The 23,928-nt window shown below is 45.5% G+C and overlaps 1 protein-coding gene across 13 annotated transcripts in view; it reads left to right on the forward strand.

Annotated features, from left to right (window-relative positions):
* Positions 1 to 23,928, forward strand: part of slmapa (sarcolemma associated protein a) — a 145,269-nt gene that overhangs the window by 47,477 nt on the left and 73,864 nt on the right. For 12 of the 13 annotated variants that reach the window (XM_046338320.1, XM_046338315.1, XM_046338316.1 and 9 more), the window contains 3 exons: positions 15,854 to 15,916; positions 17,026 to 17,121; positions 20,082 to 20,153. In XM_046338320.1, coding sequence (XP_046194276.1) covers positions 15,854 to 15,916; positions 17,026 to 17,121; positions 20,082 to 20,153 — 231 coding nt within the window. Of the gene's footprint in view, positions 1 to 15,853; positions 15,917 to 17,025; positions 17,122 to 17,866; positions 17,892 to 20,081; positions 20,154 to 23,928 lie in introns of those variants that run through there. The other variant, XM_046338380.1, reaches the window with a different exon arrangement.

Genomic DNA, 23,928 nt, shown 5'->3' on the forward strand with positions numbered 1-23,928 from the left:
AATTGATAGAGCAGTCTGACTGAGTGGTGGTAGGCAAGCAGCAGGCTCGTAAGCATTCATTCAAACAGTACTTTACTGCCTTTGCCAGCAGCTCTTAGCAATGCTTCAAGCATTATATATAAAAATTGTCTGCTTTTAATCATCTATCAGGTTTTTTGGTCCTCCAATAATCAGTATCGACGTTGAAAAATCATTATCGGTCCTCTAATATCTGCTCACAGAATACCTCATTCCAAAATCATCATTAACATTACTGCTTCAACAGCCTCCACTCTTCTGGGAAGGCTTTCCACTAGATGTTGGAACATTGCTGCTAATAACAGCCTCCACTCTTCTGGGAAGGCTTTCCACTAGATGATGGAACATTGCTGCTATAACAGCCTCCACTCTTCTGGGAAGGCTTTCCACTAGATGTTGGAACATTGCTGCTATAACAGCCTCCACTCTTCTGGGAAGGCTTTCCACTAGATGATGGAACATTGCTGCTATAACAGCCTCCACTCTTCTGGGAAGGCTTTCCACTAGATGTTGGATCATTGCTTTTGGGACTTGCTTCCATTCAGTTACGAGCGTTAGTGAGGTCGGGCGATTAGGTCTGGCTCACAGTCTGCATTTTCAATTCATCCACAATCTCAATAAACCATTTCTGTATGGACCTCGCATTGTGCACGGGGGCATTGTCATGCTGAAACAGGCAAGGGCCTTGCCCAAACTGTTGCCACACAGTTGTCAGTACAGAATCATCTAGAATGTCATTGTATGCTGTAGCATTAAGATTTCCCTTCACTGGAAGTAAGGGGCCTGAACCATGAAAATCAGCCCCAGACCATTATTCCTCCTCCACCAAACTTTACAGTTAGTATTATGCATTCGGCAGGTAGCGTTCTCCTGGCATCCGGAAATCTCATATTTGTTTGTCGGACTGCCAGATGGTGAAGCGTGATTCATCACTCCAGAGAACACATTTCCAATGCTCCAGGGTCCAATGGCGGTGAGCTTTACACAATTCCAGCCAGTGTTTGGTATTGCGCGTGGTAGACTTGTGTGCAGCTGCTCGCCCGTGGAAACCAATTTCATGAAGCTCCCGACGAACAGTTCTTGTGCTGATGTTGCTTCCAGAGGCAGTTAGGAGCTCGGTAGTGAGTGTTGCACCCAAAGACAGACAATTTTCATGTGGACACCCCTCCAATTCATGGAGGGGAAATTGCAGAGACACTGGAGTCTGACCCAACCACTTGTTCAAAGAAATGGGGTAGGTTTCATGAACAGTTCATCAAGGCAAAGAAATGGGGTAGGTTTCATGAACAGTTCATCAAGGCAAAGAAATGGGGTAGGTTTCATGAACAGTTCATCAAGGCAAAGAAATGGGGTAGGTTTCATGAACAAGGCAAGAAAAGAAACAAGGGCCTCAGTGAAGATACCAGTGGAGAGGCTACTTCAGAAATGCTTGTTCAGCACGTGAAGCAAAGGGAAGACTGAAAGCAGCATGCAATCTTCATCAAAGGATTGGGGTATGTTGTATTTTTTTTTTTTTTTAAGTAGCCATATTCTGATAAATATAGCTAGCTCTAGCTACTATGCAGGCTAGCTCGCCTAGCAGGATACTCGTGCAGAGCAAGCAACCAAATTAACGTAAAGATCTTTACAACTTTTGATCAAACATTTTGTCAGAAAGAATCATAAGCTTCCCACGTTGGTTACACCAAAGTCGAAGTTTGGTTTCAAGGTTCAGCTAGTCAAAATGTTGCAACCGTTTGAGCAGAGTTGAGTAGGCCTGGCCAAGCTATTATTCTCAACTCTGCTCTAACGGTTGCAAAATTATACCGTCTATTGTCGTCTCAGTTAATGATATTTCATGTTCATTGATCGGTTTGCATATGTGTAATAAATAGCCCTCTACCTTTTATTTTTCAATGCACAAACAGGTGAATGGAGACCACATCTAGTTTTGTTTTCTGTCCCCCAAGCGCTACCAGCACTGCCTGTTCAACTGTCCCCAAGTCCATCTCCCACACTGAGCTGCAGTGCAGAATTGGAAAAAATCTCCATGTGGGACCTCCTCACCCACTCCACAGAGCAGCAGCAGTAGTAGGGCTGTGAGCTCCTCACCCACTCCACAGAGCAGCAGTAGCAGGGCTGTGAGCTCCTCACCCACTCCAGAGCAGCAGTAGCAGGGCTGTGAGCTCCTCACCCACTCCACAGAGCAGCAGCAGTAGTAGGGCTGTGAGCTCCTCAGCGACGCCACAGAGCAGCAGTAACAGTAGAAGCAGGGCTGTGAGCTCCTCAGCGACGCCACAGAGCAGCAGTAGCAGTAGAAGCAGGGCTGTGAGCTCCTCAGCGACGCCACAGAGCAGCAGTAGCAGTAGAAGCAGGGCTGTGAGCTCCTCAGCGACGCCACAGAGCAGCAGTAGCAGTAGAAGCAGGGCTGTGAGCTCCTCACTGACGCCACAGAGCAGCAGTAGCAGTAGAAGCAGGGCTGTGAGCTCCTCACTGACGCCACAGAGCAGCAGCAGCAGTAGAAGCAGGGCTGTGAGCTCCTCACTGACGCCACAGAGCAGCAGCAGCAGTAGAAGCAGGGCTGTGAGCTCCTCACTGACGCCACAGAGCAGCAGTAGCAGTAGAAGCAGGGCTGTGAGCTCCTCACTGACGCCACAGAGCAGCAGTAGCAGTAGAAGCAGTGCTGTGAGCTCCTCACTGACGCCACAGAGCAGCAGTAGCAGTAGAAGCAGGGCTGTGAGCTCCTCACTGACGCCACAGAGCAGCAGTAGCAGTAGAAGCAGGGCTGTGAGCTCCTCACTGACGCCACAGAGCAGCAGTAGCAGTAGAAGCAGGGCTGTGAGCTCCTCACTGACGCCACAGAGCAGTAGCAGCAGTAGAAGCAGGGCTGTGAGCTCCTCACTGACGCCACAGAGCAGCAGTAGCAGTAGAAGCAGGGCTGTGAGCTCCTCACTGACGCCACAGAGCAGCAGTAGCAGTAGAAGCAGTGCTGTGAGCTCCTCACTGACGCCACAGAGCAGCAGTAGCAGTAGAAGCAGGGCTGTGAGCTCCTCACTGACGCCACAGAGCAGCAGTAGCAGTAGAAGCAGGGCTGTGAGCTCCTCACCCACTCCACATAGCAGCAGCAGCAGGGCTGTGAGCTCCTCAGTGACGCCACAGAGCAGCAGTAGCAGTAGCAGCAGGGCTGTGAGCTCCTCACTGACGCCACAGAGCAGCAGTAGCAGTAGAAGCAGGGCTGTGAGCTCCTCACTGACGCCACAGAGCAGTAGCAGCAGTAGAAGCAGGGCTGTGAGCTCCTCACTGACGCCACAGAGCAGTAGCAGCAGTAGCAGTAGAAGCAGGGCTGTGAGCTCCTCACTGACGCCACAGAGCAGCAGTAGCAGTAGAAGCAGGGCTGTGAGCTCCTCACTGACGCCACAGAGCAGCAGTAGCAGTAGAAGCAGGGCTGTGAGCTCCTCACTGACGCCACAGAGCAGCAGTAGCAGTAGCAGCAGGGCTGTTAGAAAGGAGGAAAGAGCTGCAGACTCGGCCCTTGACACATCACTGGCAAAGACATTGCAAATGATTTGAAGACAGATCTCAAAATCTGAAGAACGTCACGCACCGGAGCCACCAGCTTATCCCTGAGGTAAATAAATACAAATAATTTCCCTCTACTCTGATCCCCTTTCCTCTCTTCTGTTGACCCCCCCCCCTCTCCTCACCATGTACACTGTTCTCCAGACACTCCTAATGTCTCCTCCTCTCCACAGGGCCCTGGTACTTATAGCTGATTTCATGGACGAGGAATTCTATTAACAACTGCATGACATCAAGAAGAGGACATGGTCCGAACGACTGGGACCCCAGTGAAATTAACTACTTCTGTTGTTCAGACATCTCAGGAGTCAGACGCTGTTTTTCAATTGTTCCCAAAATATTTCTAGTCCTCATAAATATTTGTATCAACACTGAAACTTTTGTAAACGGCGTTTGTTGTTTACGTGTCTGGTCATAGCAGACAATGGTCTATTGCATTTTACTTTCAGAAGCCAGAATAAAGATGTATTTTTGTGTGCTGAAATAGCTCTGTTGGCTTCTTCTTCGCAATACAAGATGATAGAATGCATTCCATTTGAACATCAGGTGCTGATAACGTAGAGAAGAGCTGCCAGCCACAGACTGATAACGTAGAGAAGAGCTGCCAGCCACAGACTGATAACGTAGAGAAGAGCTGCCAGCCACAGACTGATAACGTAGAGAAGAGTTGCCAGCCACAGACTGATAACGTCAGAGAAGAGCTGCCAGCCACAGACTGATAACGTGAGAAGAGCTGCCAGCCACAGACTGATAACGTCTCAGAGAAGAGCTGCCAGCCACAGACTGATAACGTCAGAGAAGAGCTGCCAGCCACAGACTGATAACGTAGAGAAGAGCTGCCAGCCACAGACTTGGTCTGATAACGTAGAGAAGAGCTGCCAGCCACAGACTGATAACGTGTGAGAAGAGCTGCCAGCCACAGACTGATAACGTAGAGAAGAGCTGCCAGCCACAGACTGATAACGTAGAGAAGAGCTGCCAGCCACAGACTGATAACGTAGAGAAGAGCTGCCAGCCACAGACTGATAACGTAGAGAAGAGCTGCCAGCCACAGACTGATAACGTAGAGAAGAGCTGCCAGCCACAGACTGATAACGTAGAGAAGAGTTGCCAGCCACAGACTGATAACGTAGAGAAGAGTTGCCAGCCACAGACTGATAACGTAGAGAAGAGTTGCCAGCCACAGACTGATAACGTAGAGAAGAGCCGCCAGCCACAGACTGATAACGTAGAGAAGAGCCGCCAGCCACAGACTTGACAGGTTTTTTTTCTACTGGTGGTGTCGTTAAATCAAATCTAAATGAATGAACACTGAGACGCCATAGAATCGGGTTTCATTTTATTAACAAGATTCAAATTCTACTTTTTTTAGTTCAATGTATTTTGGTTTACAGTGCACACAAAGAACTGAGTCTGTGAGCAGTCCAAAAATCTGATTGGCTGGCTTTGGGTTGAGTTGTCCTCTCCGAACCATGTTTTCCTTCCATGGCACATGTCTGGGGGGGGGTCCTTTTTAACAAGCAATCTCTCTGAGATTGTTGTCCCCTGCCACAACCCTCCACTCTCCAGGTTGGTAGTTGGCAGAAGGGATGGGTGTGTCAGCAACAGCGGGAGGCACGTATCTTGCGTTTTGCTCATGAGCTTCATCCGTGGAGGACAGGTAGTTGTGATCACACATGCCTTTTTTGTAAGGGGTACAGTCAGACGTTCATGAAAACTCGTCCTTGCATCCGTGTCGGCTTTTGGAATATGGTATGTTGTTCTGTCCGTCTTTATCTACAGTGCCTTCGGAAAGTATTCAGACCCCTTGTCTTTTTCCAGATTTAGTTACATTACAGCTTTATTCTAAAGTGGATTAAATAAAAACATTTATCAATCTACACACAGTACCCCATAATGACAAAGCAAAAACAGGTTTTTAGAATTTTTTTGAAGATCTATTTAAAATAAACATACCTTATTTACATACATATTCAGACCCTTGCCTCTGAGACTTGAAATTGAGCTCAGGTGCATCCTGTTTCCATTGATCATCCTTGATGTTTCTACAACTTGGAGTCCACCTGTGGTAAATTCAATTGATTTGGACATGATTTGGAAAGGCACACACCTGTCTATATAAGGTCCCACAGTTGACAGCGCATGTCAGAGCAGAAACCAAGCCATGAGGTCAAAGGAATTGTCCGTAGAGCTCTGAGACAGGATTGCGTCGAGGCACAGATCTGGGGAAAGGTGCCAAAAAGATGTCTGCAGCATTGAAGATCCCCAAGAACACCGTGACCTCCATCATTCTGCAGTGTTGAAGATCCCCAAGAACACCGTGACCTCCATCATTCTGCAGTGTTGAAGATCCCCAAGAACACCGTGACCTCCATCATTCTGCAGCATTGAAGGTCCCCAAGAACACCGTGACCTCCATCATTCTGCAGCATTGAAGGTCCCCAAGAACACCGTGACCTCCATCATTCTGCAGCATTGAAGGTCCCCAAGAACACAGTGGCCTCCATCATTCTGCAGCATTGAAGGTCCCCAAGAACACAGTGGCCTCCATCATTCTGCAGCATTGAAGGTCCCCAAGAACACCGTGACCTCCATCATTCTGCAGCATTGAAGGTCCCCAAGAACACCGTGACCTCCATCATTCTGCAGCATTGAAGGTCCCCAAGAACACCGTGACCTCCATTCTTAAATGGAGGAACTTTGAACCACTAAGAGACTGCAGAGTTTGGCCTGGTCTAATCTGTGGAGAAGGGCTTTTATCAAGGAGGTGACCAAGAACCCGATGTTCAAACTGACAAAGCTCTAAAGTTCTCCCAGAAGGACAACCATCTCTGCATCAATCCACCAATCTCTTTGTAGAGTGGCCAGATGGAAGCCACTCCACATTAAAAGGCACATAACAGCCCACTTGGAGTTTGCCCAAAGGCACCTTTTTTATTTATTTAACTAGACATGTCCGTTAAGAACAAATTCTTATTTTACGACGGCCTACCCCGGCCAAACCCTCCACTTACCCGGGTGACACTGGGCAAATTGTGCGCCGCCCTATGTGACTTACGATCACGGCCGGATGTGATACAGGCCGGGACCGAATCAGGCTCTGTAGTGATGCCTCAAGAACTGAGATTCAGTGCCTTAGACCGCTGCGCCACTCGGGAACCCTGAAGATTCTCAGAACATGAGAAAAAAAGATTCTCTGGTCTGATGAAACCAAGATTGAACTCTTCGCCCTGAATTCCAAGTGTCACGTCTGGAGGAAACCTGGCACCATCCCTACCGTGAAGCATGCTGTGGGGATGTTTTTCGGCGGCAGGAGCTGGGAGACTAGATCGGATCGAGGCAAAGATGAACGGAGCAAAGTAGAGATCCTTTATGGAAACCTGCTCAGGACCTCCGACTGGGGCAAAGGTTCACCTTCCAACAGGACAACGACCCTAACCACACAGCCAAGAGAACATAGGAGTGGCTTTGGGAAAAGTCTCTGAATGTCCTTGAGTGGCCCAGGCAAAACCCAGACTTGAACCCGATCGAACATCTCCGGAGAGACTGAAAATAGCTGTGCAACGATGCTCCCCATCCAACCTGACAGAGGTTGAGAGGATCTGCAGAGAAGATTGGGAGAAACTCCCCAAATACAGGTGTCCCAAGCATGTACCCAAGAAAACTGGGCTGTAGTCGCTGCCAAAGGTGCTTCAACAAAGTCCTGAGTAAATGGTCTGTATACTTGTTCAAATGTGATATTTAAGTTTATTTTTATCGATTAGTCAACATTTCTAAAAACCTGATTTTGCCTCGTCATGATGGGATGTTGTGTGTAGATTGAGGAAAACAATTGAATCTATATTAGAATGAGGCTGGAGCGTAACAAAATATGGACAAGTCAAGAAGTCTGAATACTTCCCGAAGGCACTGTAGTAAAACACTAGTAACTGACCAGGTTTAATGACATCACGTAGTAAGACTGGCCGTAACACCTCTTCATTTAGATCACGTGGTAAGACTGGCCGTAACACCTCTTCATTTAGGTCACGTGGTAAGACTGGCCGTAACACCTCTTCATTTAGGTCACGTGGTTAGACTGGCCGTAACACCTCGTCAGTTAGGTCACGTGGTAAGACTGGCCGTAACACCTCGTCAGTTAGGTCACGTGGTAAGACTGGCCGTAACACCTCGTCAGTTAGGTCACGTGGTAAGACTGAACACCTGGTTAGGTCACGTGGTAAGACTGGCCGTAACACCTCGTCAGTTAGGTCACGTGGTAAGACTGGCCGTAACACCTCGTCAGTTAGGTCACGTGGTAAGACTGGCCGTAACACCTCGTCAGTTAGGTCACGTGGTAAGACTGGCCGTAACACCTGACATGTATATTATTAAGAAATAATGAAGCTGGCCCAGAAACGGACAGCAACACGTTGATCTTTTCTGGCTCAGACATTTGTACTCAACCAGGCAAGTTAAGGTCTCTTCATCGTCCTCAACGCCTAAACATACAATACACAGGAATGTAAAAAAGAGAAATTAATGGAATAAAGAACTATTAGGTTGAGCAACCTCTGAGTCCGTTGTGTGTGAGTGTGGAAATGCTGTAGGATATAATATGTATATGCACAGCAATAGTTAAATAGGATGGCATTGACTAAAATACAGTAAATACCAATACAAATGATTTAAACGGTATGTAAACATTAAAGTGACCCGTGTTCCCTTATTAAAGGGACCAGTGTGATTCTATGACTATGTACACAGGGCAGCAGCCTCTAAAGTGCAGGATTGAGTAACCGGGTGGTAGCCGGCTTGTGACGGTGACTAAAGTCCAGGGCAGGATACTGTGTGGAGGCCAGCTAGTGGTGGCTATTTAACAGTCTAATGGCCTTGAGATTGAAGCTGTTTTTCAGTCTCTTGGTCCCAGCTTTGATGTACCTGTACTGACCTCGCCTTCTGGATGGTAGCGGGGTGAACAGGCTGTGGCTCGGGTGGTTGATTGCTTTCCTTTGACACTGGGTGCTGTAGATGTCCTGGAGGGCAGGCGGTGCTGACTGTGCAGGTGCCATACCAGGTGGTGATGCAGCCTGACAGGATGCTCTCAATGGTGCATCTGTAAATGTTTTAGTCTTAGTGTGGTGAGGTGAACCTGAGGCGGCCGCTGTCTGTGTTGATGAACCATTTTGAGTTGTCAGTGATGTGTGTGCGTAGGAACGTGACGCTTTTCACCCTCCCACTTCGGCCCCATTGATGTGAATGGAGGCATTCTCCCTCTGCTGTCTCCTGAAGTCCACGATCAACTCCTTTGTTTTGTCGAGGGAGAGGTTATTCCTCTGACACCATTCTTTGCTTCACCTCACCACTAGTCGTTGTTTGAACAGGGAATACAGGAAGGGGCAGAGTTTGCACACAATACCCCAAAATGAAGTGAAAACATTTTTTTTATGTGCAAATTTATTTATAATACATAAATATCTTTGCCACATGTGTTGCAATTTCACTTCAGTGCCTTGTTGCAAACAGGATGCATGTTTGAAATATTTTTTTATTCTGTACAGGCTTCCTTCTTTTCTGTCTGTCAATTAGGTTAGTATTGTGGAGTAACTACAATGTTGTTGATCCGTCCTCAGTTTTCTCAAATTACAGCCATTCAACTTTGTTTTAAAGTCACTATTGGCTTCATGGTGAAATCTGAGCACGCTGGGCTCAGCCGGAGCACGCTGGGCTCAGCCGGAGCACGCTGGGCTCAGCCGGAGCACGCTGGGCTCAGCCGGAGCACGCTGGGCTCAGCCGGAGCACGCTGGGCTCAGCCGGAGCACGCTGGGCTCAGCCGGAGCACGCTGGGCTCAGCCGGAGCACGCTGGGCTCAATAGGATGGCAGGTGGCTTAGGGTGTTGGGCCAGTAACTGAAAGGTTACAAGATCGAATCCCCGAGCTGACAAGGTACAAATCTGTCGTTCTGCCCCTGAACAAGGCAGTTAACCCACTGTTCCAAGGCCATCATTGAAAATAAGAATTTGTTCTTAACTGATTTTTGTTTGTTTTGTATGATAAAATAGGAGCACACTGGGCTCAGCAGGAGCCTATCCTATTTTATTATATTTAGGAACAACAGTGATTTATGGTAAATTCTGAATAGCAGTCTTTTCAAAATATTTCAAAACTGATGGTTTGGTGTATAAATATAGACGATAGGCTACAATATTATGCAAAGTTAGTATTGATCATATTGAACAATATTTCCCGATTGCCATTTACATTGTGTATAGTTTTTTTGTGTGCCACAGTACCCTTTAAGCCCACCTGAGATAAATATCACATATACGAAGATGTAATCTGTGTATGGTGCAAGGTTAATTTAACAGTAAAATAGCTGTGAGCTGTGAATGCCTGAAATATTTTTTATTTTGTTGTAGTTTAAGTTATGTTTCTACTGTGTGACTTTTGACATGCTGGCACGACTGTTAGAAATGGAGAGAGAAAAAAAACATTTTCAATTGGCAAGAAATAGTAGGTTATAGATATAATAACCAGATGAATTGGTTGAAATATTAAACTGCCGAATGTATTTGTTTTATCCACAGATGAAAGTGGGAATGTGGGTTTAGTAGATACCCAAGCTAAAGTGAAGGATTATATTGAAGCCTCAGTGGGGAGAGAACTCCATCTTTGGCTCATTTATGTTGCTGAAAACTGCTGGAGGAATTATCGCTATTCCATTGTAGTTTCTGTTGCACTTTGCATTCAGTAGCATCTATGAATGACATGAATAATAGTATTGACGTCAAACCAAGGACACGGGGGGTGGTGGTTCCTCATGTTGTGAGATTCTCACTCGTGTTTTACAGAACTGCTTCTGAGAGATTAGGATCAGGACATGCAATTGTTACAGTAAGCGACATAATGGATGACTGCAGTGTAGCTGTCATTAGGAGGACATGTTGCATGGTTTGCTAAGGCATCAGAATATGTAAGTGTGTTATATTAAATTTAAACTCAGCAACAACAAAAAAAGTCCTCTCACTGTCAACTGCGTTTATCTTCAGCAAATTGAACATGTGTAGATATTTGTATAAATATAACAAGATTCAACAACTGAGACATAAACTGAACAACTTCCACAGACATGTGACTAACAGAAATGTAATAATGTGTCCCTGAACAAAGGGGGGTCGAAATCAAAAGTAACAGTCAGTATCTGGTGTGGCCACCAGCTGCATTAAGTACTGCAGTGTATCTCCTACTTGTGGACAGGACCATATTTGCCAGTTATTGCTGTGAGATGTTACCCCACTCTTCCACCAAGGCACCTGCAAGTTCCCGGACACTTCTGGTGGGCATGGCCCTAAAAAAAATTGGTGTTTTTGGACACTGATTTGGCCAATTTTTTTAACACCTTTATTTACCTAGTCAAGTCAGTTAAGAACACATTCTTATTTTCAATGATGGCCTAGGAGCGGTGGGTTAACTGCCTGTTCAGGGGCAGAACAACAGATTTACACCTTGTCAGATCGGGGGTTTTGAACTTGCAACCTTCCGGCTACTAGTCCAATGCTCGAACTACCCTACCTGCCCCAATGTATAGTGACAACTGTTAAGTTTGGTGGAGGAGGAATAATGCTCTGGGGCTGTTTTCATGGTTCGGGCTAGGCCCCATTGTTCCAGTGAAGGGAATGTTTAACCCTACAGCATGCAATGACAGATTATTCTGTGCTTACAACTTTGTGGCAACTGACCCTTTTAATGTTTCAATATGACAATGCCCCCATGCACAAAGTGACGCCCATACAGAAATGGTTTGTCGAGATCGGTGTGGAAGAACTTGACTGGCCTGCACAGAGCCCTGACCTCAACCCCCATCGAACACCTTTGGGATGAATTGGAACGCCTACTGCCAGCCAGGCCGTAATGCCCAATATCAGAGCCCGACCTCACTAATGCCCTTGTGGCTGAATGGAAGCAAGTCCCCGCAGCAATGTTCCAACATCTAGTGGAAAGCCTTCCCAGAACAGTGGAGGCTGTTATAGCAGCAATGTTCCAACATCTAGTGGAATGCCTTCCCAGAAGAGTGGAGGCTGTTATAGCAGCAATGTTCCAACATCTAGTGGAAAGCCTTCCCAGAACAGTGGAGGCTGTTATAGCAGCAATGTTCCAACATCTAGTGGAATGCCTTCCCAGAAGAGTGGAGGCTGTTATAGCAGCAATGTTCCAACATCTAGTGGAAAGCCTTCCCAGAAGAGTGGAGGCTGTTATAGCAGCAATGTTCCAACATCTAGTGGAAAGCCTTCCCAGAAGAGTGGAGGCTGTTATAGCAGCAATGTTCCAACATCTAGTGGAAAGCCTTCCCAGAAGAGTGGAGGCTGTTATAGCAGCAATGCTCCAACATCTAGTGGAAAGCCTTCCCAGAAGAGTGGAGGCTGTTATAGCAGCAATGCTCCAACATCTAGTGGAAAACCGTCCCAGAAGAGTGGAGGCTGTTATAGCAGCAAAGGGGGGGACCAACTCCATGTTAATGCCCATGATTTTGGAGTGAGATGTTTGACCCAGCAGGTGTCCACATCATTTTGTAGTGTAGGCCTGCAGGGTACCTGGTCTGCACACAAATGTAGGCATATAAATCTGATTATTTGGAGAATTGATTGGCTTAATGCACCACCATTAATGTGTTGTGGCGCTTCTCAAAGGAACGTTTTCTTCACCTCAAACAGCATGTAAAGTCTGCTTTTACATCCATTGAGTGGGACTGACTGCATATCAAGCCAGTACACGGGGACTGACTGCATATCAAGCCAGTACACAGGGACTGACTGCATATCAAGCCAGTACACAGGGACTGACTGCATATCAAGCCAGTACACAGGGACTGACTGCATATCAAGCCAGTACACAGGGACTGACTGCATATCAAGCCCAGTCAAGCCAGTACACGGGGAGTGACTGCATATCAAGCCCAGTCAAGCCAGTACACAGGGACTGACTGCATATCCAGCCCATTCAAGCCAGTACACAGGGACTGACTGCATATCAAGCCAGTACATGGGGACTGACTGCATATCAAGCCAGTACATGGGGACTGACTGCATATCAAGCCAGTACATGGGGACTGACTGCATATCAAGCCCAGTCAAGCCAGTACACAGGGACTGACTGCATATCAAGCCAGTACATGGGGACTGACTGCATATCAAGCCAGTACACAGGGACTGACTGCATATCAAGCCCAGTCAAGCCAGTACACAGGGACTGACTGCATATCAAGCCCAGTCAAGCCAATACAGTGTTGTCTTACTCTGTAGATTGGGAGGGAATTTCCTTAGGCAGGCTCCTTGTTTAGGGCTCTTAATCTAATTAGATGCAGAGCACAGGCCAAATTGAATTACTTATCTTCTGCTCTCTTTTCCTGTCTGCACTGTTCTAAACACCAAATTATACTCTCCTCCTGGCCTAAACACAGAGCTCCTCTCCTCCTGGCCTAAACACAGAGCTCCTCTCCTCCTGGCCTGAACACAGAGCTCCTCTCCTCCTGGCCTGAACACAGAGCTCCTCTCCTCCTGGCCTAAACACATAGCTCCTCTCCTCCTGGCCTAAACACCAAACTATACTCTCCTCCTGGCCTAAACACCAAACTATACTCTCCACCTAGCCTAAACACAGAGCTCCTCTCCTCCTGACCTAAACACAGAGCTCCTCTCCTCCTGGCCTAAACACAGAGCTCATCTCCTTTCCCTGCTTGACCAGAGCGACAGGTTTATTTTAGGGTCCAGTGAAGGAGAGGGTTGCCCTGTAACCTTGTAACCTAGCATCATGCAGCACAGCCCTATACAGTGCCTTGCGAAAGTATTCGGCCCCCTTGAACTTTGCGACCTTTCGCCACATTTCAGGCTTCAAACATAAAGATATAAAACTGTGTTCTTTTGTGAAGAATCAACAACAAGTGGGACACAATCACGAAGTGGAACGACATTTATTGGATTTTTCAAACTTTTTTAACAAATCAAAAACGGCAAAATTTGGCGTGCAAAATTATTCGGCCCCCTTAAGTTAATACTTTGCTGCGATTACAGCTGTAAGTCGCTTGGGGTATGTCTCTATCAGTTTTGCACATCGAGAGACTGAAATTCTTTCCCATTCCTCCTTGCAAAACAGCTCGAGCTCAGTGAGGTTGGATGGGGAGCATTTGTGAACAGCAGTTTTTAGTTCTTTCCACAGATTCTCGATTGGATTCAGGTCTGGACTTTGACTTGGCCATTCTAACACCTGGATATGTTTATTTTTGAACCATTCCATTGTAGATTTTGCTTTATGTTTTGGATCATTGTCTTGTTGGAAGACAAATCTCCGTCCCAGTCTCAGGTCTTTTGCAGACTCCATCAGGTTTTCTTCCAGAATGGTCCTGTATTTGGCTCCATCCATCTTCCCATCAATTTTAACCATCTTCCCTGTCCCTGCTGAAGAAAAGCAGGCCCAAACCATGATGCTGCCACCACCATGTTTGACAGTGGGGATGGTGTGTTGAGGGTGATGAGCTGTGCTTTTACGCCAAACATAACGTTTTGCATTGTTGCCAAAAAGTTCCATTTTGGTTTCATCTGACCAGAGCACCTTCTTCCACATGTTTGGTGTGTCTCCCAGGTGGCTTTTGGCAAACTTTAAACGACACTTTTTATGGACATCTTTAAGAAATGGCTTTCTTCTTGCCACTTCCATAAAGGCCAGATTTGTGCAATATACGACTGAGTGTTGTCCTATGGACAGAGTCTCCCACCTCAGCTGTAGATCTCTGCAGTTCATCCAGAGTGATCATGGGCCTCTTGGCTGCATCTCTGATCAATCTTCTCCTTGTATGAGCTGAAAATTTAGAGGGACGGCCAGGTCTTGGTAGATTTGCAGTAGTCTGATACTCCTTCCATTTTAATATTATCGCTTGCACAGTGCTCCTTGGAATGTTTAAAGCTTGGGAAATCTTTTTGTATCCAAATCCGGCTTTAAACTTCTTCACAACAGTATCTCGGACCTGCCTGGTGTGTTCCTTGTTCTTCATGATGCTCTCTGCACTTTTAACGGACCTCTGAGACTATCACAGTGCAGGTGCATTTATACGAAGACTTGATTACACACAGGTGGATTGTATTTATCATCATTAGTCATTTAGGTCAACATTGGATCATTCAGAGATCCTCACTGAACTTCTGGAGAGAGTTTGCTGCACTGAAAGTAAAGGGGCTGAATAATTTTGCACGCCCAATTTTTCAGTTTTTGATTTGTTAAAAAAAGTTTGAAATATCCAATAAATGTTGTTCCACTTCATGATTGTGTCCCACTTGTTGTTGATTCTTCACAAAAAAATACAGTTTTATATCTTTATGTTTGAAGCCTGAAATGTGGCAAAAGGTCGCAAAGTTCAAGGGGGCCGAATACTTTCGCACGGCACTGTATCTGATGGTCTGAGCCCAGGCGACGCTATATCTGACTACAGCATCCGACGCTGTCTGTCTAAACTGACTCTTTACTGAGATGCTGACTCATGACTCACTGACTCTCTACTGAGATGCTGACTCATGACTCACTCTCTACTGAGATGCTGACTCATGACTCACTCTCTACGGAGATGCTGACTCATGACTCACTCTCTACGGAGATGCTGACTCATGACTCACTCTCTACTGAGATGCTGACTCATGACTCACTGACTCTACTGAGACGCTGACTCATGACTCACTGACTCTCTACTGAGATGCTGACTCATGACTCACTGACTCTCTACTGAGATGCTGACTCATGACTCACTGACTCTCTACTGAGATGCTGACTCATGACTCACTGACTCTCTACTGAGACGCTGACTCATGACTCACTGACTCTCTACTGAGACGCTGACTCATGACTCACTGACTCTCTACTGAGACGCTGACTCATGACTCACTGACTCTCTACTGAGATGCTGACTCATGACTCACTGACTCTCTACTGAGACGCTGACTCATGACTCACTGACTCTCTACTGAGACGCTGACTCATGACTCACTGACTCTCTACTGAGATGCTGACTCATGACTCACTGACTCTCTACTGAGATGCTGACTCATGACTCACTGACTCTCTACTGAGATGCTGACTCATGACTCACTGACTCTCTACTGAGATGCTGACTCAGGACTCACTGACTCTTTTGGACCCTCCCATAATCTATACATAGTTTCCACATGTTAGGCACAGCAATATATGTATTGGGTGGTGTGTGAGTCTTACCAGTGTTCCTATCTACTGTAACCTGGTATGTGTCTCTCTCCTTCAGGTTGCAGCCAACACCCCCAGTATGTACTCTCAGGAACTCTTCCAGCTCTCCCAGTATCTGCAGGTATGGAATAACACTGACATCTACTGGCCAGGCAGTGTGACTACACTCTACTGCCTGGTGCATGGATTCAGTCTTACTGTGTAACTGTGGTCTTGACTGTTAAAATTATATGGGACTTTGAAGATTTGAACCATGTACTTCGCTCTTTCTCTCTCATATGTCTTATACTACATGTTATTGGTGTAATGTTTACGGTCTAACGTCGTCTCATGCTATGTCATGTTTACGGTCTAACGTCGTCTCATGCTATGTCATGTTTACGGTCTAACGTCGTCTCATGCTATGTCATGTTTACGGTCTAACGTAGTCTCATGCTATGTCATGTTTACGGTCTTATGTCGTCTCATGCTATGTCATGTTTACGGTCTAACGTCGTCTCGTGCTATGTCATGTTTACGGTCTAACGTCGTCTCATGCTATGTCATGTTTACGGTCTAACGTCCTCTCATGCTATGTCATGTTTACGGTCTAACGTCGTCTCATGCTATGTCATGTTTACGGTCTAACGTCGTCTCGTGCTATGTCATGTTTACGGTCTAACGTCCTCTCGTGCTATGTCATGTTTACGGTCTAACGTCGTCTCATGCTATGTCATGTTTACGGTCTAACGTAGTCTCGTGCTATGTCATGTTTACGGTCTAACGTCGTCTCGTGCTATGTCATGTTTACGGTCTAACGTAGTCTCGTGCTATGTCATGTTTACGGTCTAACGTAGTCTCGTGCTATGTCATGTTTACGGTCTAACGTCGTCTCGTGCTATGTCATGTTTACGGTCTTACGTCGACTCATGCTATGTCATGTTTACGGTCTTACGTCGACTCATGCTATGTCATGTTTACGGTCTAACGTCGTCTCATGCTATGTAATGTTTACGGTCTAACGTCGTTAGAAAATAATTGGATGACTGATAATAGATGCTACTTGAGCATCCAACTGATAATGCTGATGGATTTCGTATTCTCTCCCTCCTCCTCCTTCTCCCTCCTCTTCCTCCTCTTCTCCCTCCTCTTCCTCCTCTTCTCCCTCCTCTTCCTCCTCTTCTCCCTCCTCTTCCTTCCTCCTTCTCCCTCCCTCCCCCTCCCTCCCTCCTCTCTCCCTCCCCCTGGCAGGAGGCCCTACACAGGGAGCAGATGTTGGAACAGAAGTTGGCAACGCTGCAACGCCTACTGGCCAACACACAGGAGGCTTCAGAGAGCAGCTGGCAGGTAGTTACTATACACTACCACCCTAACCCTACTGGCCACCACACAGGAGGCTTCAGAGAGCAGGTAGTTACTATACACTACCACCCTAACCCTACTGGCCACCACACAGGAGGCTTCAGAGAGCAGGTAGTTACTATACACTACCACCCTAACCCTACTGGCCACCACACAGGAGGCTTCAGAGAGCAGGTAGTTACTATACACTACCACCCTAACCCTACTGGCCACCACACAGGAGGCTTCAGAGAGCAGGTAGTTACTATACACTACCACCCTAACCCTACTGGCCACCACACAGGAGGCTTCAGAGAGCAGGTAGTTACTATACACTACCACCCTAACCCTACTGGCCACCACACAGGAGGCTTCAGAGAGCAGGTAGTTACTATACACTACCACCCTAACCCTACTGGCCACCACACAGGAGGCTTCAGAGAGCAGGTAGTTACTATACACTACCACCCTAACCCTACTGGCCACCACACAGGAGGCTTCAGAGAGCAGGTAGTTACTATACACTACCACCCTAACCCTACTGGCCACCACACAGGAGGCTTCAGAGAGCAGGTAGTTACTATACACTACCACCCTAACCCTACTGGCCACCACACAGGAGGCTTCAGAGAGCAGCTGGCAGGTAGTTACTATACACTACCACCCTAACCCTACTGGCCACCACACAGGAGGCTTCAGAGAGCAGGTAGTTACTATACACTACCACCCGAACCCTACTGGCCACCACACAGGAGGCTTCAGAGAGCAGCTGGCAGGTACCGATACACAATTCCACAATCCTGAAGTATTGATACGTTTTATTTCCAGATAAAAGGTTAATATGTGGTCTGTGGTCATTACCACTAGACCAGCCCATAGCACACAAGCCCTTTGTCAAGCCCTCTGAACCACTTCACTTTCTACAACACTCCCTCCATATAATGGATAATGGCTTTTACTGACTGACTGCTAGAGTACCAGCAGAAAATATTCACTCTGCTTGACTTTCCCCACATTGAGGCGACAGGGTAGCCTAGTGGTTAGAGCGTTGGACTCGTAACTGGAAGGTTGAAAGTTCAAACCCCCGAGCTGACAAGGTACAAATTTGTTGTTCTGTCCCCTGAACAACACACTTCCTAGGCAGTCATTGAAAATAAGAATTTGTTCTTAAACGACTTGCCTAGTTAAATAAAGATCAAATAAATTGTGTTGTTACAGCCTGAATTTAACATGGATTATATTTCGTTTTTTTTTGTCACTGTCCTCAATACCCCACAATGTGTAAGTGGAGTTATGTTTTTCAGTATTTTACAAATTAATAAAAAAATTGCAAGTTGAAATGTTTTGAGTCTAAGTATTCAACCACTTTGTTATGTCAAGCCGACATAAGTTCAGTATAAATGTGCTGAACAAGTGTCATAATAAGTTGCATGGATTCACTGTGTTCAATAATAGTGTTTCACATGATTTCTGAATGACTACCTCATCTCTGTACCCAACACATACAATTATCTGTACGGTCCCTCAGTCCAGCAGTGAATTTCAAACACAGATTCAACCATAAAAAACCAGGGGTGTTTCCCAATGCCTTGCGAAGAAAGGCACCTATTGGTAGATGGGTACATATTTTTAAAAATCTGGTATTAAATATCCCTTTGAGAATGATGAAGTTATTAATTACACTTTGGATGGTGTATCAATACACCCAGTCACTACAAAGATACAGGCGTCCTTCCTAACTCAGTTGCTGGAGAGGAAGGAAACTACTCAGGGATTTCAACGGTGACTTTAAGAGTTACAGAGTTGAATAGCTGTGACAGGAGAAAACTGAGGATGGACCAACAACACTAGTTACTCCACAATAATAATATAAATGATGGAGTGAATAGAAGGATGCCTGTACAGAATAAAAACATTCTGAAACATGCATTCCTGTTTGAAACAAGGCACTGGAGTAGTACTGAAAAAAACGTGGCAAAGCCATTTAACTTTCTGTCCTGAATGCAAAGTGTTATGTTTGGGGCAAATCCAATACATTACCGAGTACCACTCTCCATATTTTCAAGCATAGAGGTGGCTGCATCATGTTATGGGTATACTTGTAATGGTTAAGGACTGGGAAGTTTTTCAGGATAAAAAAAGAAACGGAATGGAACTAAGCACAGGCAAAACCCTGGAGGAAAACCTGGGTTCAGTCTGCTTTCCACCAGACACTGGGAGATTAATTTACCTTTCAGCAGGACAATAACCTGGTTCAGTCTGCTTTCCACCAGACACTGGGAGATGAATTTACCTTTCAGCAGGACAATAACCTAAAACACAAGGTCAAATCTACACTGGAGTTGCTTCCCAAGTTCCTGAGTTCCTGCTCCTGAGTGGCCGAGTTACAGTTTTGACTTAAATCGGCTTGAAGATCTATGGCAAGACCTGACAACGGTTGTCTATCAACGATCAACAACCAATTTGATAGAGCTTGAAGAATTTTAAAAAGAATAATGGGCTAATGTTGCACAATCCCGGTGTGTAAAGCTCTTAGAGACCTAACCGAGTAAGACTCACAGCTGTCATCTCTGCCAAAGGTCATTCTAACATGGCGCTTGTAACGCCAGGGTAGTGGGTTCGATCCCCGGGACCACCCATACATAGAATGTATGCACACTTGTCTGTAAGTCGCTTTGGATAAAAGCGTCTGCTAAATAGCATATATTATTATTATTATTATTATTGACTCAGGTGTGGATACTTATGTAAATTATATTTATGTATTTTCATTTTCAATAAATTAGCTAACATTTTTTTTTTTTAATGTGTTTTTACTTTGTCATTGTGGGGTATTGTGTGCAGATGGGTGAGAAAATAATCCATTTTGAATTCAGTCTGTAATCCAGTACTTCCTGAAGGCACTGTATGTTGTCTGTCTCTTCTGACTGGTTTATGTTGTATTGACCTGTGTCTCTGTCTTCTAGGCGTTGATAGATGAGGACCGGCTTCTCTCCAGACTAGAGGTGATGGGCAACCAGCTACAGTCCTACTCTAAAGTAAGAACATTTAAATGATATACCGAACAAATATATAAATGCAACATGTAAAGTGTTGGTCCCATGTTTCATGAGCTGAAATAAAAGATTCCCAAAATGTTCCACAAAAAGCTTATTTCTCGCTAATTTTGTGCACAAATTTGTTTGCATCCCTGTTAGTGTGCGTTTCTCCTTTGCCAAAATAATCCATCCCATTCATCCACCTCCATCACCTCATGTTTCAGCAGGATAATGCACAGTCCCAATTTCGCAAGGATTTGTTCACGATTCCTGGAAGCTGAAAATGTCCCAGTTCTTCCATGGCCTGTATACTCACCAGACATGTCACTCATTGAGCATGTCTTTTTATATTTATTTCACCTTTATTTAACCAGGTAGGCTAGTTGAGAACACCTTTATTTAACCAGGGTAGGCCAGATGAGAACACCTTTATTTAACCAGGTAGGCTAGTTGAGAACACCTTTATTTAACCAGGGTAGGCCAGATGAGAACACCTTTATTTAACCAGGTAGGCTAGTTGAGAACACCTTTATTTAACCAGGGTAGGCCAGTTGAGAACACCTTTATTTAACCAGGGTAGGCCAGATGAGAACACCTTTATTTAACCAGGGTAGGCCAGTTGAGAACACCTTTATTTAACCAGGGTAGGCCAGATGAGAACACCTTTATTTAACCAGGGTAGGCCAGTTGAGAACACCTTTATTTAACCAGGGATGCCAGTTGAGAACACCTTTATTTAACCAGGGTAGGCCAGTTGAGAACACCTTTATTTAACCAGGTAGGCCAGTTGAGAACACCTTTATTTAACCAGGGTAGGCCAGTTGAGAACATCTTTATTTAACCAGGGTAGGCCAGTTGAGAACACCATTATTTAACCAGGGTAGGCCAGTTGAGAACACCTTTATTTAACCAGGGTAGGCCAGTTGAGAACACCTTTATTTAACCAGGGTAGGCCAGTTGAGAACACCTTTATTTAACCAGGGTAGGCCAGTTGAGAACACCTTTATTTAACCAGGGTAGGCCAGTTGAGAACACCATTATTTAACCAGGATAGGCCAGTTGAGAACACCATTATTTAACCAGGGTAGGCCAGTTGAGAACACCTTTATTTAACCAGGTAAGCCAGTTGAGAACACCTTTATTTAACCAGGTAGGCTAGTTGAGAACACCTTTATTTAACCAGGTAGGCCAGTTGAGAACACCATTATTTAACCAGGTAGGCTAGTTGAGAACACCTTTATTTAACCAGGGTAGGCCAGTTGAGAACACCTTTATTTAACCACGGTTGGCCAGTTGAGAACACCTGTATTTAACCAGGGTAGGCCAGTTGAGAACAGGTTCTCATTTACAACTGCGACCCGGCCAAGATAAAGCAAAGCAGTGCGACACAAACAAGAGTTACACATGGAATAAACAAACATACAGTCAATAATACAGTAGGAAAAAAAGAAAGTATATACAGTGTGTGCAAATGGCATGAGGAGGTAAGGCAATAAATAGGCCTTAGTAGCAAGTAATTACAATTCAGCAAATTAACACTGGAGTGATAAATGAGCAGATGATGATGTGAAAGTAGAGATACTGGTGTGCAAAAGAGCAGCAAAGTAAATAAAAACAATATGGAGATGAGGTAGGTAGATTGGGTGGGCTAATTACCGATAGACTATGTACAGCTGCAGCGATCGGTTAGCTGCTCAGATAGCAGATGTTTGAAGTTAGTGAGGGAAACAGTCCCCGGCTTCAGCGATTTAAAAAAATAATAATTTACAATTAGTTTGGGATGCTCTGGATCGACGTGTTCTAGTTCCCGCCAACTTCACACAACCATTGAAGAGGAGGGGACAACATTCCACAGGCCACAATCAACAGCCTGATTAACTCTATACGAAGGAGATGTCGCGCCACATGAGACAAATGGTGGTCACACCAGATACTGACTGGTTTTCTGATCCACACCAGATACTGACTGGTTTTCTGGTCACACCAGATACTGACTGGTTTTCTGGTCACACCAGATACTGACTGGTTTTGTGATCCACACCAAATCAAAATCAAATCAAATCAAATTTATTTATATAGCCCTTCGTACATCAGCTGATATCTCAAAAGTGCTGTACAGAAACCCAGCCTAAAACCCCAAACAGCAAACAATGCAGGTGTAAAAGCACGGTGGCTAGGAAAAACTCCCTAGAAAGGCCAAAACCTAGGAAGAAACCTAGAGAGGAACCGGGCTATGTGGGGTGGCCAGTCCTCTTCTGGCTGTGCCGGGTAGAGATTATAACAGAACATGACCAAGATGTTCAAATGTTCATAAATGACCAGCATGGTCAAATAATAATAAGGCAGAACAGTTGAAACTGGAGCAGCAGCACAGTCAGGTGGACTGGGGACAGCAAGGAGCCATCATGTCAGGTAGTCCTGGGGCACGGTCCTAGGGCTCAGGTCCTCCGAGAGAGAGAAAGAAAGAGAGAATTAGAGAGAGCATATGTGGGGTGGCCAGTCCTCTTCTGGCTGTGCCGGGTGGAGATTATAACAGAACGTGGCCAAGATGTTCAAATGTTCATAAATGACCAGCATGGTTGAATAATAGTAAGGCAGAACAGTTGAAACTGGAGCAGGAGCATGGCCAGGTGAACTGGGGACAGCAAGGAGTCCTCATGTCAGGTAGTCCTGGGACATGGTCCTAGGGCCCAGGCCAGTTGAAACTGGAGCAGCAGCATGGCCAGGTGGACTGGGGACAGCAAGGAGTCATGTCAGGTAGTCCCAGGGGCACACCAGATACTGACTGGTTCTGATCCACACCTCCACCTTTTATTTTGAAAGGATCTTTGACCAACAGATGCATATCTGTATTCCCAGTCATTCCCAGTGACATCTATAGATTAGGGCCTAATGAATACATTTCAATTGACTGATTTCCTTTATTTATGAACTGTAACTTGTTGCATGTTGCGTTTTATATCTTTGTTCAGTGTAAATATCTAAAGTAAGAAAATATAAATGATAAATCCCAACTCTAAAGAACATTTTAAAGTAGGACAAAGTGTAGTATTTGGTCCCGTATTCATAGCACGTACTGATGACATCAAGCTTGTGACTCTACACACTTGTTGGCTACTTTAGCTGTTTGTTTTGTGCTTAATTGAAATGAAAGGTAAATAAGTTACACGCACAAATATCATACCCCCAAGACATGCTAACCTCTCACCATTACAATAATAGGGGAGGTTAGCATTTTATCTCATAACCCCAAGACATGCTAACCTCTCACCATTACAATAATAGGGGAGGTTAGCATTTTATCTCATAACCCCAAGACATGCTAACCTCTCACCATTACAATAATAGGGGAGGTTAGCATTTTATCTCATAACCCCAAGACATGCTAACCTCTCACCATTATAATAACAGGGAAGTTTAGCATTTTTGGAGAGGTATGCTATATGGGGGCTCCCGAGTGGTGCAGCGGTCTAAGGCACTGCATCTCAGTGCAGGAGGCGTCACTACAGAACCTGGTTTGATTCCAGGCTGTATCACATCCTGATTGGGAGTCCCATAGAGCGGTGCACAATTGGACCAGCGTCGGCCGGGGTAGGCCGTCAATCTAATGAAGAATTTGTTCTTTCCTGACTTGCCATGTTAAATAAAGGTTAAATAAAATACAGAACACCAAATATGTGCGTCTAATTTATTTACCATTCGTCTCTATTGGTCACGACATGATCTGAAACACAACCAAAACAAACAGCAGATGCATCCACCATGTTTGCGTGCT

This window comes from Oncorhynchus gorbuscha, linkage group LG03, assembly GCF_021184085.1.
Source record: "Oncorhynchus gorbuscha isolate QuinsamMale2020 ecotype Even-year linkage group LG03, OgorEven_v1.0, whole genome shotgun sequence".
In the NCBI taxonomy this organism is placed as follows: domain Eukaryota; kingdom Metazoa; phylum Chordata; class Actinopteri; order Salmoniformes; family Salmonidae; genus Oncorhynchus; species Oncorhynchus gorbuscha.